Here is a 13,946-nt window from a genome sequence, read left to right as displayed (position 1 = left end):
CTTGCAAGGTTTCACATTTCCTGAATGTGTAATTCCCGAAGTAACGACCGTAAGAAAGAAGGATGTGAACTTGGACTGTGCTGCCATGAGGTTTTGTAAGGGAGCTCAGATCAATCTCTTCTTATTTCTGCATCACCAGCAGGTTGAACATCAGGGTGGTAATGTTGTTATTTGGTCTACACAAGTTAACCTCATTGAAAATACAGCGAGGTCCTCTGTACGTCACCGAGACGTCATTGACTGCAAAGTTTGAGCTTTGATTCAAGATTTAACACAAGTATTGCTTTGATTGTTCCAGTTCAACATTTCAGAGGCCGTAGAGTCTAAGATGACTTTGATAAGCTGTGTGTGTCTGTCTGCGTGTGTGTCTGCGTGTGTGTCTCTGTCTGTGTGTGTCTGCGTGTGTGTCTGCGTGTGTGTCTGCGTGTGTCTCTACCTGCATAGTGATTCTCTGGTCTACTCTAGTCTGCTTGTTCAGCATTGTGTGTGTGTGTGTATCTGGTCTGTGTCTGTTGTCTGTTGTCTGTCTGTGTGTCTGTGTCGTGTGTCTGTGTGTGTCTGTGTGTGTGTGTGTCTGTCTGTCTGTGTGTGTCTGTGTGTGTCTGTGTGTGTCTGTGTGTGTCTGTCTGCGTGTGTGTCTGTGTGTGTCTGGTGTCTGTGTGTGTCTGTGTGTCTGTCGTGTCTGCGTGTGTGTCTGTGTGTGTCTGCGTGTCTGTCTGCGTGTGCGTGTGTCTGTCTGTGTGTGTCTGCGTGTCTGTCTGCGTGTGTCTGTCTGCGTGTCTGTCTGCGTGTGTGTCTGTGTGTGTCTGTCTGTGTCTGTGTCTGTGCGTGTGTGTCTGTCGTGTCTTGTGTGTGTGTCTGGTGTGTCTGGTGTGTCTGCGTGTGTGTCTGTCTGTGTCTGTCGTGTGTCTGTGTGTCTGTGTGTGTGTCTGCGTGTGTCTGCGTGTCTGTCTGCGTGTCTGTCTGTGTGTGTCTGTGTGTGTCTGGTGTGTGTGTGTCTGTGTGTGTGTTGTGTCTGGTGTGTCTGGTGTGTGTGTGTGTGCGTGTGTCTCTGTGTCTGTCTGCGTGTCTGTCTGTGTGTGTGTCTGTGTGTGTCTGTCTGCGTGTGTGTCTGTGTGTGTCTGCGTGTGTCTGCGTGTCTGTCTGTGTTGGTGTGTGTGCGTGTGTGTGTGTGTCTGCGTGTGTGTCTGCGTGTGTCTGTGTGTGTCTGTGCGTGTGTGTCTGTGTGTGTCTGTGTTGTCTGCGTGTGTCTGTGTCTGTCTGTGTCTGTCTGCGTGTGTGTCTGTGTGTGTCTGTGTCTGTCTGCGTGTCTGTGTGTGTCTGCGTGTGTGTCTGCTGGTTGTCTGTGTGTGTCTGCGTGTGTCTGCGTGTCTGTCTGCGTGTCTGTCTGCGGTCTGTGTCTGCGTGTGTGTCTGCGTGTGTGTCTGGTGTGTGTCTGGTGTGTGTCTGGTGTCTGTCTGTCTCTGTCTGTGTGTGTCTGGTGTGTCTGCGTGTGTCTGCGTGTGTGTGTCTGTGTGTGTGTCTGGTGTCTGTGTGTGTCTGCGTGTGTCTGCGTGTGTGTGCTGTGTGTGTGTCTGTGTCTGCGTGTGTGTGTCTGGTGTGTGTGTCTGGTGTGTGTGTCTGTGTGTTGTGTGTGTCTGGTGTGTCTGGTGTGTGTGTCTGTGTGTGTCTGTGTCTGCGTGTGTGTGTCTGCGTGTGTGTGTCTGCGTGTGTGTGTCTGCGTGTGTGTGTCTGCGTGTGTGTGTCTGCAGGTCCGTTTGGAGGATGGAGTCCTATCAGCCGACCACATCATCTCTGCACTGCCTGCTAAAGGCAAGTATGATTGTAAAGCACTGATGGTGCAGCTTCACTCTGAGCTTCCCTGAACAGCTGTAAGGGATTTCCACTGCTTTGTGTAACATCATCCTTTCTCTCACTACCCACGGCTTGTGACTGTACAGTGGGTAAAATCATTTCCTACGTGTATTTCTAAAGGTGCTCTTGAAATTGTTGCTCTGTGGGACCAGCCCCCGACACAGGAAGTCTGGATTGGCCGTCAGCTTAAAAAGTCCTATTTCTGCTCTTCGGTTCTTCCTCAGTAGCCGCTGCAAAACTTAGATGCAGCCGACGGGTGAGGGAACTCGACCAGTTCAGACTGCCGCTCTCCTCCAGGTCTCTACCCCGCTGCCTTTGACAACAACCAGGGTCCCGAGCAGCCTCGCAGAAACGTCAGCGACAGCGCCGCTGTAGATCGCTGCTCTTGCAGTACGACTAGGTTTAGTTTAGTGGCTCGGGAAGCTGACCCACTAGGGTCTGTTAACTGGAGACTGGAGTGACCTGTAAGAGCTATTTATACAAATGTAGTTCAATACTCATTGTTAGCTTTATTGTTTTACAAAGGGTTAAAAGGGAATGTCCACAATTTAGACCTTTTGAATGCAAATATCTTATTAAAGCATTTTAAAAAGATCAAAAGCTGAATCAAATGGTACGAATCACAGAAGCAATCATACTTATTTAACGAGCTTGCTGTGAACTAATGCGGACTTTGTTCTGGCCTCTGGGAGGTAGAAGAAGAGGACACGCCACATCCACAGGACATGTGGATGTAGTCTGTCGGCGAGGAGTCGAGCGCTTGGAAGTAGTTTTGTAGACACAAACAGAAGAAATCCAAATCCTCCTGAATTTCTACGCTAACATGGAAAAATCACAAATCCAGTCACACGTCCACAGTGCTGGGCGGTGCTTGTTATAAACGTTGGCGTCTCTTTCTGGACACCCAATCACTGTTGTTGTCAGAGCTAAGCTTTAAACTTCAAAGTAACTTCATGACATTTTCTTCTTGTTTCATTCTTAGTGTAGAAACCCTGTCACATATGATACACTTCACTTAGTCTCACTCAGATTTATCATCACATCCATTTTAACATCATCTCCTTTGAATTCAAACGCACAAGAATGCTTCCTCTCAGCTTTGATGGGTGAGCTCGCTGGTTTTACATCATGACACGTTGGTAATGACGCACTGTTTCTCAGGCCGTCAGTCGCAGCTGAACCCGCTGAGTTAGCACTAAATGGCAGGATGGTTTCCAACTGCTGGTCGATTTTATGAACATGTAAGCATTCAAGTTCTCCAGTAAGACGACGGCGACCCCATTTCGAAAACCTGCCTGTGTGACACCAAGTGTTCTGGATCATTTGAAGGATGACATTAGAAGTTTCCTTTCTCGAGCCCTTGTTTCTCTGTTCACAGCTCTTTCTTCAGTGCTGCCCCGCTCCTGCCAACCTCTTACCCAGCAGCTGCAGGACATCTCCTCAGTAACAGTAGCTGTGGTCAATCTGGAGTATGACGGCTCCATCTTGCCTGTAATGGTGAGAATACAGGAGAGCACAAAAAACACTTCTTTGAATTTTGAGATGACCAGATACAAGAAGATTTTCACTGTTGTAAAAACAAACTATATTGAAGCATCGCTTTCATTCTGTGAGCCACTGAAGCCTCCAGTGCAAACACTGACTTCTTTTCTGATTCCTGGAGAAAAGAGCATCAGACAGACTGCACACAAGCTTATTCAAACCTGTGTGCGTCCGTGTGTGTGTGTTGGCAGGGTTTTGGTCACCTCGTCCCGTCATCGGAGGACCGAGGGTTGCTCGGGGTGGTCTATGACTCTGTTCCCTTCCCTCAGCACAACAGACCAGATGGACAGACTACTAGACTGACGGTACAGACGAACAACACCTTGCGTCACTCTCACAGTGTGTTTCTGTGTGTAACGGTTGGTCGATGCAGCCTTGTGGAAGATTTGTTGCCTGCCAGCATCTTCACTGTGGCTCATACTGATTTGTGATCATGGTCGTCTTTTCTTGTTACACTACTTTTTCTTTTCAGACATTTATCTGTTGCTATTACGTCTCACAGCATGACTATTATGTCATTTCTTCTTCGTCTTCTTCTGTTTTACTGGCAGTTGGCAGCACATTTAGAGCAGGTGGTTGTGCTGCCCTCTAGTGGAATAAAATGTAACTGTTACTCACACTGATTGCTTACAGTACTAATCAGGTGGAGCCAGATAGTCTTCCATGGCACAGTGGTTGGGAAACACTGCTCTGATGGATGCCTGATCACCGGTTTATAAGTATAACTGTGCAGGTTCTCATCCAGCTCATGGTAATCTAAGGAACGTGGAAGATTGACTGGATTCGTTAACTTAGAATGAGAATATGAATTTACATGAACTTGTTCTGCACACCACACTGCTTTGGAGTATCCTGTGCTAATGGGGGGGGGTGTACTACAGGAAGCACTGAAGCATATCTTCATAGTATTTGAAGAACTCGGCTTTTATAATGACAACAACACTTCCACTCATTTCACATGTGATTATCTGTCATATCTTTTATCATGTTTCCTAGGTAATGATGGGCGGGGCTTGGTTCGAGGAGGAGTTTGGGGTTCCAGAAGCTGCAACAGCGGAGCGTCTCTTATCAAGAGCCACTGAGGCGGTGCGCTGCCACCTCGGAGTCACTGCGGCACCCAGCTGGAGTCGAGTGATTCTGCACAGGGTATGACCCCACATATTATATCTCACACGCACGCACACACACGCACGCACGCACACGCACGCACACGCACACACACGCACACACACACACACACACGCACCACACGCGCACACACCACACACACGCACACGCGCACGCACACACGCACGCGACGCACACACACGCACACGACACACACGCACACACACACACACACGCCACGCGCACACAGCACACACCACGCACACACGCACACACGCACCCACACACACGCACACACGCACCACCACACGCTCTCACACCTCACACACACGCACACACACACACGACTGCCACACGAGGAGTCAGATGATCTCTCAGTCGGATGTCATCATGGCGGGATCTCTTCCTATTTCTGAAGGACAATAACTTTTTGCATATCGTCATGTAAACATGTTTCAGACGAACAGATACAAACTGCAGTTTTGAAATAACGATTTCATTTATTAAAGAAAAAGGCCATCCAAACATTCCTGCCTTTGACTGGAGGAAGTCATTCCACCTGAAAACTAATGACTGTTTGTGCCACCATTGGCAGCAAGAACTGCAATCAGCTGTTTGCAGCATAACTGGGATGTCCTGCTAATATGTGCTGGATAGTCTTTGAACCTTTGCGTATGGGTTCATAGCATAGAGGTTCTGTCAGCTGTGGTAGATGTAGCTATACCGAATGGTAGCAACATCAGAGAAAATGAACACAAAAACCTCAAGAAGTACCAAGGACTGAGAGAAGAGCTGGAGAAGATGTGGAGGGTGAAGGTAATAGTGGTCCCAGTGGTAATCGGAGCACTCGGTGCAGTGACTCCCAAGCTAGGCGAGTGGCTCCAGCAGATCCCGGGAACAACATCCCAGATCTGTGTGCATAAGAGCGCAGTCTTAGGAACTGCTGAGATCCTGCACAGGACCCTCCCAGGCCTCTGGTTGAGAGATACCAATACTGCACTTTGAGTTACTTTAACAGAGATAAATTATATTTGATCATCTTTTCAACAGGACTGCATACCTCAGTATTATGAGGGACACTTTCAGAGAGTTGGTGAGTATGAATCTGTTTAAATATTAAACATCAACAAGGTGTGATGACAAATCGTTTAATGGTATTTTGTCTACTTCCCAGAGTCCATGCGTGGCTTCATAAAGAACAATAACCTAGCCCTGTCCTTGACTGGTTCCTGTTACGATGGTGTGTCAGTGAATGATGTCATCTTCAGTGGACGGACAGCTGTGGAGGAGTTGTTGGGAACTGTAGTATGATGAAGCTGGTTGCTATGAATCATGGGATTCATGTGGGCTTGAATCTTCTACCACCTGTAATGCCTTGAATCATCCAGACATATCTGACGTTGTTTGGAAAAAGTGCGCTCACTGATGTCAGCTGCAGCGGTTTGAATCTAAGATGCATCTGAAACTTTATATTTTTGCCTGTGTAACTCAAGATTGTGTTAACACGCCTGAATGTCACCGCGCAGCTGCTTCAGGTTGTGCAGGTTTTGTTTTTATTGGATGGTCTGTGGCGACACATATGAGAACGTTTCACTTTAAATGGCCAACTTGCCACCTGACATGATTTGCAGTTTCTTTGTTTCTGTTTCATTGCATTTATTGAATGTAATTGCTGATAAAGATAAGCTGATGTAACCTGCACATACACCAGTCGAGTTGTTACTGCAGCGCCGTCATAAAGCTCTTCCCTCAAAAATCAGCATGTGCATCCAGCCTTTAAATTCCTGCCATGACAGTAAGTAACAGCTTTTACTTCTCCCTGTAGATGCTGACAGTTAACCATGTCACATGCTGAGGCCTTCTCATTGAGCCAATGTTAAAACATTCAGACGTAGGCCTGTGTTTCTGCGGTTATGAAGTGATTTTCTTTATTTCGTCAGCCCTGAATTGTCATGGTCTGCAGAGCCTTCTCTCATGGCTTCCAGTTCAATTGTATATTGCACCAAATCATTATTGTAAAGTCCCTCCAATAATTTTCCAAGCCAAAGGGAGACGGAACCACTGCCTCGTCCAACATAAACTGATCACAATGGCAGTCAGTAGGGATACAATGTAAGCACATCACGTAAAACAAACATCTTAAAAATATTGGTTTTATTTTAGAAGGAAAACAAAGTTATGAGTCCATGGACCGGGTCATGATCTCACAGTCTGGCCTTGAGGCCACACACAAACTGGAAACTATCTGAGGCCCAGTTTCTTCTTCTCTTTGTGTTTCTTGCGAACCACTTCAATGTTGCGGTCCTTCCACATGCTCTTCCTCAGTTTGATGGGACGGCTACCAACGTACTTCCCTGGACAAACAGAGGGAAAGAACTGTAAGAGTGCCAGGATGGTACCAAATGCCCTGTAGCAACAGCTGTAGCGAGAGCCTGTGTGAGGAGACTCACCGTTCATCTCTCTCATGGCTCTCACGTAGTCATTTGGATCCTTGAAGCTCACAAAACCGTAGCCTTTGGTTTTTCCAGTCCGTTTGTCCCTGACCACCTGCTGACACACAGTAATGATCAGAGCAGGGCGATGTGACCCAAAATACTTATCACGATATACATTTGAAAATTTGTGATGACGATATAACTGACGATATAATTGACACAAAATACTTTACAACTCCACAACCTTATTAGTGCAAAAAACCCATCAGTGTATTTTCACTGAAACAAGCAGCTGTTTATGTGCATTAAAGTTATATAAAAATGTAACAGTGCAAATGCAAGTTCCTGTCTGACAGTTTAACCAAAAGGCTCCGACAATCCATCAAGCGGTGCGGCTTCGTAGCTTAGCAAAGTCGTACTGAAACATTTGACAGATTTTCGAGCGCCGTGCACATAAAATCGTTTCGAGGTCAGTAAACACAACCAGAGTTCATACATAAGGCACACGGGATTATAAGGGGCTCTGTCGACTTTCAGAAAAATCAAAGGATTGATTTTAAGTGCGCCGTATTTTCCAAACAACACGGTAATAACGACGGCCCGCTAGCATGCGCTACCAAAAATAGTGCTTTGTTGTGTATCTGACGGACGAAAGCTAAACCAGTTCCACACCAGTGAAGCTGCAGCATTTTTACAAACCAGTTCTGGTTCATCTGTTTCATTCAACGATCCGCTCTCGCTCTTCTCATTCGCTGCCATGCTTTTTCCGCCATGTGCGTATGAAAACAAAGGCACTGCGCATGCGCGTTTTACCCATATTCTATCGCCATATTTCATTTTCTTATCGTTGCCCAACATTATACCGGTGTTACCGTGAACGGTATGATATGGCCCAGCCCTAGTAATGACTTCATGTTACCCGCCAACCGGTGACACGAGACACTTCCACAGAGAAGTTGTATTTTTAACAGTACTTTATACCCAACGCACCCTAATATTTGCTAATTAAATAACATGCCTTTGGGCTGTGGGAGGAAACGGCAGACTCCGAGCGAGCAGGTGCAGCCACTCCTTGCACCAACAGCAGGAGTTTGTTGCAGATGACAGTAAAATATTTTGGGGTTCTGCAAACTCCTCGCAGAATCCCAGTCAGAGGTCAAACCAGTGCACCTGCCCTGAAAATCCACTGGTTGCCAGATCAGTGGGCCAACCTTGAGTTCAGGTTTTTGTTACATTTGAGGCACAAACAACAAACATGAAGGTTTTTACTGCCTCTTGAAAGCTGCCATAAAGGCTCTTTCATGGAGGACGACATGAACCGTTTACAGCTTGAAGCTGAGGAGTCTCCAACTCTGCTTTCATCTGTTACCAGATATTAATAAATCCAGATGGAAGACATCGTTTACCTACAGCGTATGTGTTAAATGTTCAGGGAATTGATATCCTATCCAACTGAATTTGACAGCATATGATTTCATTTGAGTGTCTTGACTAAAATCTAATTTAGCTTCAATCATAATTTAGAAACGTACATTTATGTAGTTTTAGTCGACTAAATATAGTTGATGAAATCTGAGGCTTACTCAGGTGTTTGTGTTTTTACTGGTCAGAGCTCCAGTTTACAGAGCTTCTCGTTTTCCTTCACCTGAGGCGTCTCTGCTCGTCGCTTCCTTCCAAGCACTTTGCTGCTTATTTCTCATGAAAATACAACTAAATGTCAGAGGTCACTGCCCACACAGGATTACTTCTGACTGAATCATTTCCACATTCGTCATGTTCTACACAACTTAAATTGTTCTAATTTGATCTCATCTATCCATAACATTTTAATCTTATTTTAAAAGCGTGTCATTGGTTTTTAACTCAGTTATCGTCTTTGTTAGGGGAAGAAAAAAAAGAAAGATGAACAGACAAATGACCCGACCTTAGCTTTGAGGAAAGATGGGTATCTGCTGAAGGCTCTGGCCAGTATGTCATCATTAACCTCGTTACCAAGATCACCACAGAAAATACGGAAGTCATCTGCAACATGGAGACAATTCTGCTGATGTTACACATGAAAAACTAAAATCACCATGGCTACTGAAACACACCTTTTTTTAAATGCATTTACTTTAGCTGCATTCAACTGATGGAAGAACATCACTCAACTGAAAAAACAACGACACTGAGCTTTCTCTGTTCTGTTATTACTGTTAGTGAAGTTGGTGGAGCTGCACCTGATTCCCATTCCAGCAGACTCTGGTCCTCCCAGGTCGTCCCTGCTGCTGTGCGGATACACTTCTTCACCTTCTCCGATTTTGCCCTTTTTTTGTCTTCAGTAGTAGTTTCCACATGCTGACACACACACACACACACACACACACACCAAGTTTAACTTTGGGTAGAAACTGCTGTTGTCAAGCATCATCTGGACAACCAGGACAGCCAGCAGCATTAAAGATGATATATTCTAATAATCTGATATGCTGCTGATAAACCACAGTCAACAAAAATAAAAAATCGTTAAATATTTTACTTTACATTTAATGAATATATGAAAGTTTACCTTTTTGAATAAAATTATTAAAAAGAAGACATTTACTTTTCCACACTATCCAGTCTGAGACAAGCACTCAGTCATCACTGTTAATGCAGCGGCAGCTCCAGAGGGCCATAACAATAAACTAATGCTGTGCTGTGGGTAGCTAGCGTTATCGCTAACAGCAAAGCATGGTCCTGTTAAATAACAGCTTGTATCCAGGTGTTTTGAAAATTTGTTTTGCTTTGATAATTAGCAAATATTTGACTTCTACTTCTGTAATATTCTAAATATTTTCATTGAAATGTACTCTGATTGTATGCATTTTGATTTTAAATACTTACCTTATAAACATTGTTTTATATTGTTTACCATTCTATGTTAATTGTTTATCATTTGTAACAGCACCTAAAACACTAAAATGTAAATTTAAACAAGAGAAATTCCCAAATCTGTGACAGATACCGATTTACACATAATTTCATATAAATAAATATCTCATTTGTAAATGTGCAAATTCATAAATGTCCCCACATATTGGTTGGGTCACGATGTTAGATGTTGAAGGCAATTAGCTGTAGAATAATATTTATAATTCTAACTTTATAATAACTTTTCCATTCACCAGTATTTTAAAAATGCATATAACCCCTGAAACAGCGGTACGTGCAGTGTTACTGCCCAGCACGTCGCCTGCTACGTGGCTTCAGTCTAAATAGTGTTTTGCAGAAATCCACCTCAGTTTGGGGGGGTTCAGGCTCCGGCATACTAGGTCCAATCACCGTGCCGCTGTCCTCGCTCTCCTTCTTGCTGAGCAGACCTGCAGCCATCACTGCAGCCTGCTGCTCGGCCACCCGCGCTGCCAGTTCTTCCTGCAACACCCAGATCACAAGGCCTCAGAAACGACAAGTTCTGTACATCTGAAAGAATCCAGCGTAAAACAAATGTGTGCTTCATGCACGGATCAAAATACCATTCGGGCCTGTCTCTGAGCGTGAACTTCATTTCTTTTTAGTCCAACATGGGCAGGAGGAGCAACGTACACAGTTGGTGCTGCCTGGATGATTGACGGTGTTGGTTTGACAGGAAGTGTGGCTACTTGTCGCGTAGGTGGGCCTGACACCATCGAAACCATATCACCAACCTGAAAGAGACAAATTTGGACGAGAGGGTTCGAGGTGGCGCTCGTCCATTTTACATGATCTCAGTAAGACATGAAGCAGTCTGCACACAGACTCGTGTTTGTGAACCTGAGGTGGAGCAGCCATGGGCTGAGATGGTCCCTGAGGCATTGGGCCCTGCAGGGAAGGAGGGAGCATCATGGGTGGAGGTGGAGGAGGTCGTGGCAAAGGAGGTGCTACTGGAGGACCACGCATCATCTGTAGCCTCGGACCACCTGACAACACAGAGTCCAACCCACAATCCATGTTCAGCTGGGACAAACTTCATCTACACTGGTTTATGAAACCATTTCAATGCTTCCCAACACTCTGCAAACCCATCTGACTGGTTTGTGTCTCAGAGTGTTTTCAGCAGATTCCTTTAAACTCCGTCTTCAGCTGGAGTTGGAGTGATCAGCCTGTGCTGTATCAACACTGTCCTGAAACACGGACCATCAAGTCTGCATGTTCTGTTTGCTCCAAATAAGGCAGATTTCATACACTATATGCTACATGTAATGTTCAGACACACCCACAAGGCAAAAACACCAAGTCTTCAAAAATTACCTGGTCTTTGCAGAATATGTGGAACAAAAGCCGGTCTCATCATGGGAGGAGGAGGTCGTACTGGAGGAACTGACACAGAGAGCAGGAGTGAGCGCAGCGTGGCGGCATCTGAAATACTGCTTACGCCTCTAAACTTTGGTCAGTCATAAATGAATCTTAGCACCACAACATGCATCAAAAACAATCAGAATACTTTATTGATCCCTCGGGGAAATTATTTTGGTTACAGTGCTCCAGTACTTTTTTTGAGGAAACAGCTGATATCGTTATCCATGCCAGCTACAGCTTTCATCAGCTTTGGTTTCCATCCAAATATTTTGAAACACAAACCCAAGCAGCTGGACCGAACCACGAGCAGCAGATCTAACTGTCAGCGTGCTTCCAGGTGAGGAAGAGTTTTACTGGATGGTGACACTCTTGTCATGTGAGCATTTGTCTTTACCTGGTCCCACAAAGGCTTGTGGTGGAGGTCCAACAAAAGTTGCAGCTCTGGCTTCTAATGTCTGCTGGACCTGAGAAAGACCACGGAGTGTGTGAGCGAGAGAGGGTGCTGTTGTTATTAATCACATCGAGACCAATCCTTTTATAACACACAAACCTGTCTGTAGGTGTTGGTTCCTATAATGGGTCGCACCACTGGAACTGTTGGGACAGCCAGAGCTACAGGTACTGCCTCCATGACAGGTGGACTTCCTGATACTGGTACTGGCCCACCGAGAACCTCCTGCTCAAAGCTAGAGAAGCAGAGTAATGTTTGTATTAGATTTCATTTTTGACATTTTTTCCTCCTCCAAACAGTCAATTTCGGTCTCATCTGACCACAACATTTTCGCCCAATCGTCCTCTGAGATTGAGACGCTCAGTGCCAAACTTCAAACGGGCCTGTACGGGGGCTTTCCTGAGCAGGGAGACCCTGCGAGCAGGATGCTATGCTCGCAGCTGCTCGGTGATGGTCCTGTAGCCTACTCCTATTCCTTGAGTGTCCACAATCTTCACCCTGACATCCTTGGAAACGTTTTGGTCTTAGCCATGGTGCAGAGTTTGGAATCTGGACAGTTTGATTGCATCTCTGGACAGCTCTCTTTTATGCAGGTAACGAGCCGAGAAGGCTCCTAATGTCAGCTCGTTACCTGCATAAAATACACCTGGGAGGCAGAAATCTTGCTGATTGACAGGGGATCAAATATTTATTTTATTCATCAAAATACTAATTTATTTGTAACTTTTTTGAAATGCATTGTTTAGATTATTGTTGTCTCTCACTGTTCAAATAAACCGACACTAAAATTATACTCTGATCATTTCTTTGTTAGTGAGCAAACTTACAAAATCAGCTGGGGTTCAAATAATGTTTCCCTGACTGCATCTACACAAAGCTGTGGAAATAAACTGGAATAGGAGTCAGGAAACATCCTGCGTGACAGTGAAGAGCAAAGGGAGTAATCTGTGGCTCACAGATAAACTAGTAAAGAGAAAGGGCAGCAGCTCTAAGTGCAAGTACCGTTTTGTTAGGTGCAAGTGTTCACCTGCTTTTTAATACAATTATCTACTCAATACATTTAGTTTTGTCGAGACTATCAAGATGACTGCTGATGTTCAAAGCAAACACCGGAATGAGGAAAACTGGAGATTTCACCGAGTTTGAATGTGGCTGGATGCTGATGATGGATTTTCCTGCACAGCTGCCTGAGCGGTTACCTGCACGCTGCACGCATCTGTGTCTCTTCAAACTGGGATCTGTTGCTTGTTAGGCAAATGGGCACCACAGCACTAGTTTAATGTTGTTATTGTGACATTTAAAGTGAAGTGTTTTGACTGAATACCGTCTCAGTGAAGCACCTTGCTAACACAGAAAGGCCAGAGGAACACACTCGTGCATCCTCGCGTCGACATGCAAACAGTCACATGAAAAACCTGCGACGTAATCGGAGAGGTGCTAGTACAGCTCTGCGGTGTGCAGTGAGGATGCTTCGTACTCACAGCGCCATCTCAGCCTCCATCTCCTTCAGACGCTCCTCGCCGGACTTGAGCGCCATGCTGTGGGAAAAACAGCCAACATGAGCTCAACGCTACAACAGCTGAACTCAGAAAAGCGCCTCCGTCTGCACACGGCTGGCCGCTGTAAGCCTTACCTTCAGCTGGAGTTTGTACGCTGCCTACGTTCACCGACTGGGCTACAAGCTAACAAGTAATGTTTAGCTCGTTAGGCTCGAGCTAAACCAGCAACGAGCCCGTTTCTGCTGCTGTTCTCAGCCCACTCACTAACCCACCAACCCACTTCCACGCTAACAGTACTAACTAAAGAGGAATGGGATTATGCCCTAACAAATACACATTCACGGGCTACTGAGCCACCGTCCTAACGTTCTTCTGCTTTACCTTCTTCTTCGTCTTCTTGATGTTTGTTAGCGATTGACAAACAAAACGGTGCATTAGCGCCACCAACTGGTAGGGCGTGTGAATGACGTCGCTCCAAAAACCGAAACAAACGAGTCTTAAATAACTTGAAGTCAGCTTTCGTTCTTCTAACCCTGCTCTCAGCTTCATAGTGTAGTGCAGCTTGCTCTATGGTTTCCTGTCCGGTACAGCACTCACATTTGTCTGAATCACGTTTGGCTGTTATGAATAATGTTTAAAACTGTGTGATATAAATTGTGATATGACTGTCTCCTCTCTCCTGTTCCTTCCTGTGCTTCTCATTCTCCAGTTTTCCTTTGGCATTTGGAAATCTGGTGTCCTCTCCTTTCTTCGTCTCATGTT

At 45.4% G+C, this 13,946-nt stretch overlaps 2 protein-coding genes across 3 annotated transcripts in view; one reads left to right on the top strand and one right to left on the bottom strand.

The window, feature by feature from the left end:
• The window catches only part of ppox (protoporphyrinogen oxidase), a 16,884-nt gene extending 10,680 nt beyond the window's left edge, over nt 1-6,204 (top strand). For both annotated transcript variants that reach the window (XM_042213633.1, XM_005946333.3), the window contains 6 exons: nt 1,752-1,812; nt 3,233-3,351; nt 3,588-3,701; nt 4,393-4,542; nt 5,554-5,596; nt 5,678-6,204. In XM_042213633.1, coding sequence (XP_042069567.1) covers nt 1,752-1,812; nt 3,233-3,351; nt 3,588-3,701; nt 4,393-4,542; nt 5,554-5,596; nt 5,678-5,814 — 624 coding nt within the window. In that variant the 3' untranslated portion in view covers nt 5,815-6,204. The remainder of the gene's footprint in view (nt 1-1,751; nt 1,813-3,232; nt 3,352-3,587; nt 3,702-4,392; nt 4,543-5,553; nt 5,597-5,677) is intronic.
• Nucleotides 6,205-6,642: 438 nt separating this feature from the next.
• Nucleotides 6,643-13,608, bottom strand: rbm42 (RNA binding motif protein 42). Its single transcript, XM_005946334.3, has 12 exons — nt 13,319-13,608; nt 13,167-13,223; nt 11,785-11,920; nt 11,629-11,698; nt 11,187-11,255; nt 10,710-10,855; nt 10,433-10,603; nt 10,197-10,331; nt 9,158-9,275; nt 8,863-8,960; nt 6,954-7,050; nt 6,643-6,857 (listed from the first exon to the last, which is right to left on the bottom strand). Exons 2-12 carry the CDS (start codon nt 13,220-13,222, stop codon nt 6,745-6,747), a joined length of 1,209 nt encoding a protein of 402 aa, XP_005946396.1. The 5' UTR covers nt 13,223; nt 13,319-13,608; the 3' UTR covers nt 6,643-6,744.
• Nucleotides 13,609-13,946: the final 338 nt, after the last annotated feature.

This window comes from Haplochromis burtoni, unplaced genomic scaffold, assembly GCF_018398535.1.
Source record: "Haplochromis burtoni strain Fernald_Lab_line unplaced genomic scaffold, NCSU_Asbu1 Contig_461, whole genome shotgun sequence".
Classification (NCBI taxonomy): Eukaryota; Metazoa; Chordata; class Actinopteri; order Cichliformes; family Cichlidae; genus Haplochromis; species Haplochromis burtoni.
Note: the sequence above shows the minus strand (reverse complement) of the source record. Positions and strands in the feature narration are given on the sequence as shown.

Excerpts from the sequence above, each read along its gene's own strand:
- rbm42 (XM_005946334.3), bottom strand. The coding sequence starts at position 13,222 with ATGGCGCTCAAGTCCGGCGAGGAGCGTCTGAAGGAGATGGAGGCTGAG. Across the intron at positions 10,332-10,432 it reads CTCAGAGACAGGCCCGAATG|GAAGAACTGGCAGCGCGGGT; the intron begins GTATTTTGATCC and ends TGGGTGTTGCAG. Across the intron at positions 9,276-10,196 it reads CTGAACCCCCCCAAACTGAG|CATGTGGAAACTACTACTGA; the intron begins GTGGATTTCTGC and ends TGTGTGTGTCAG.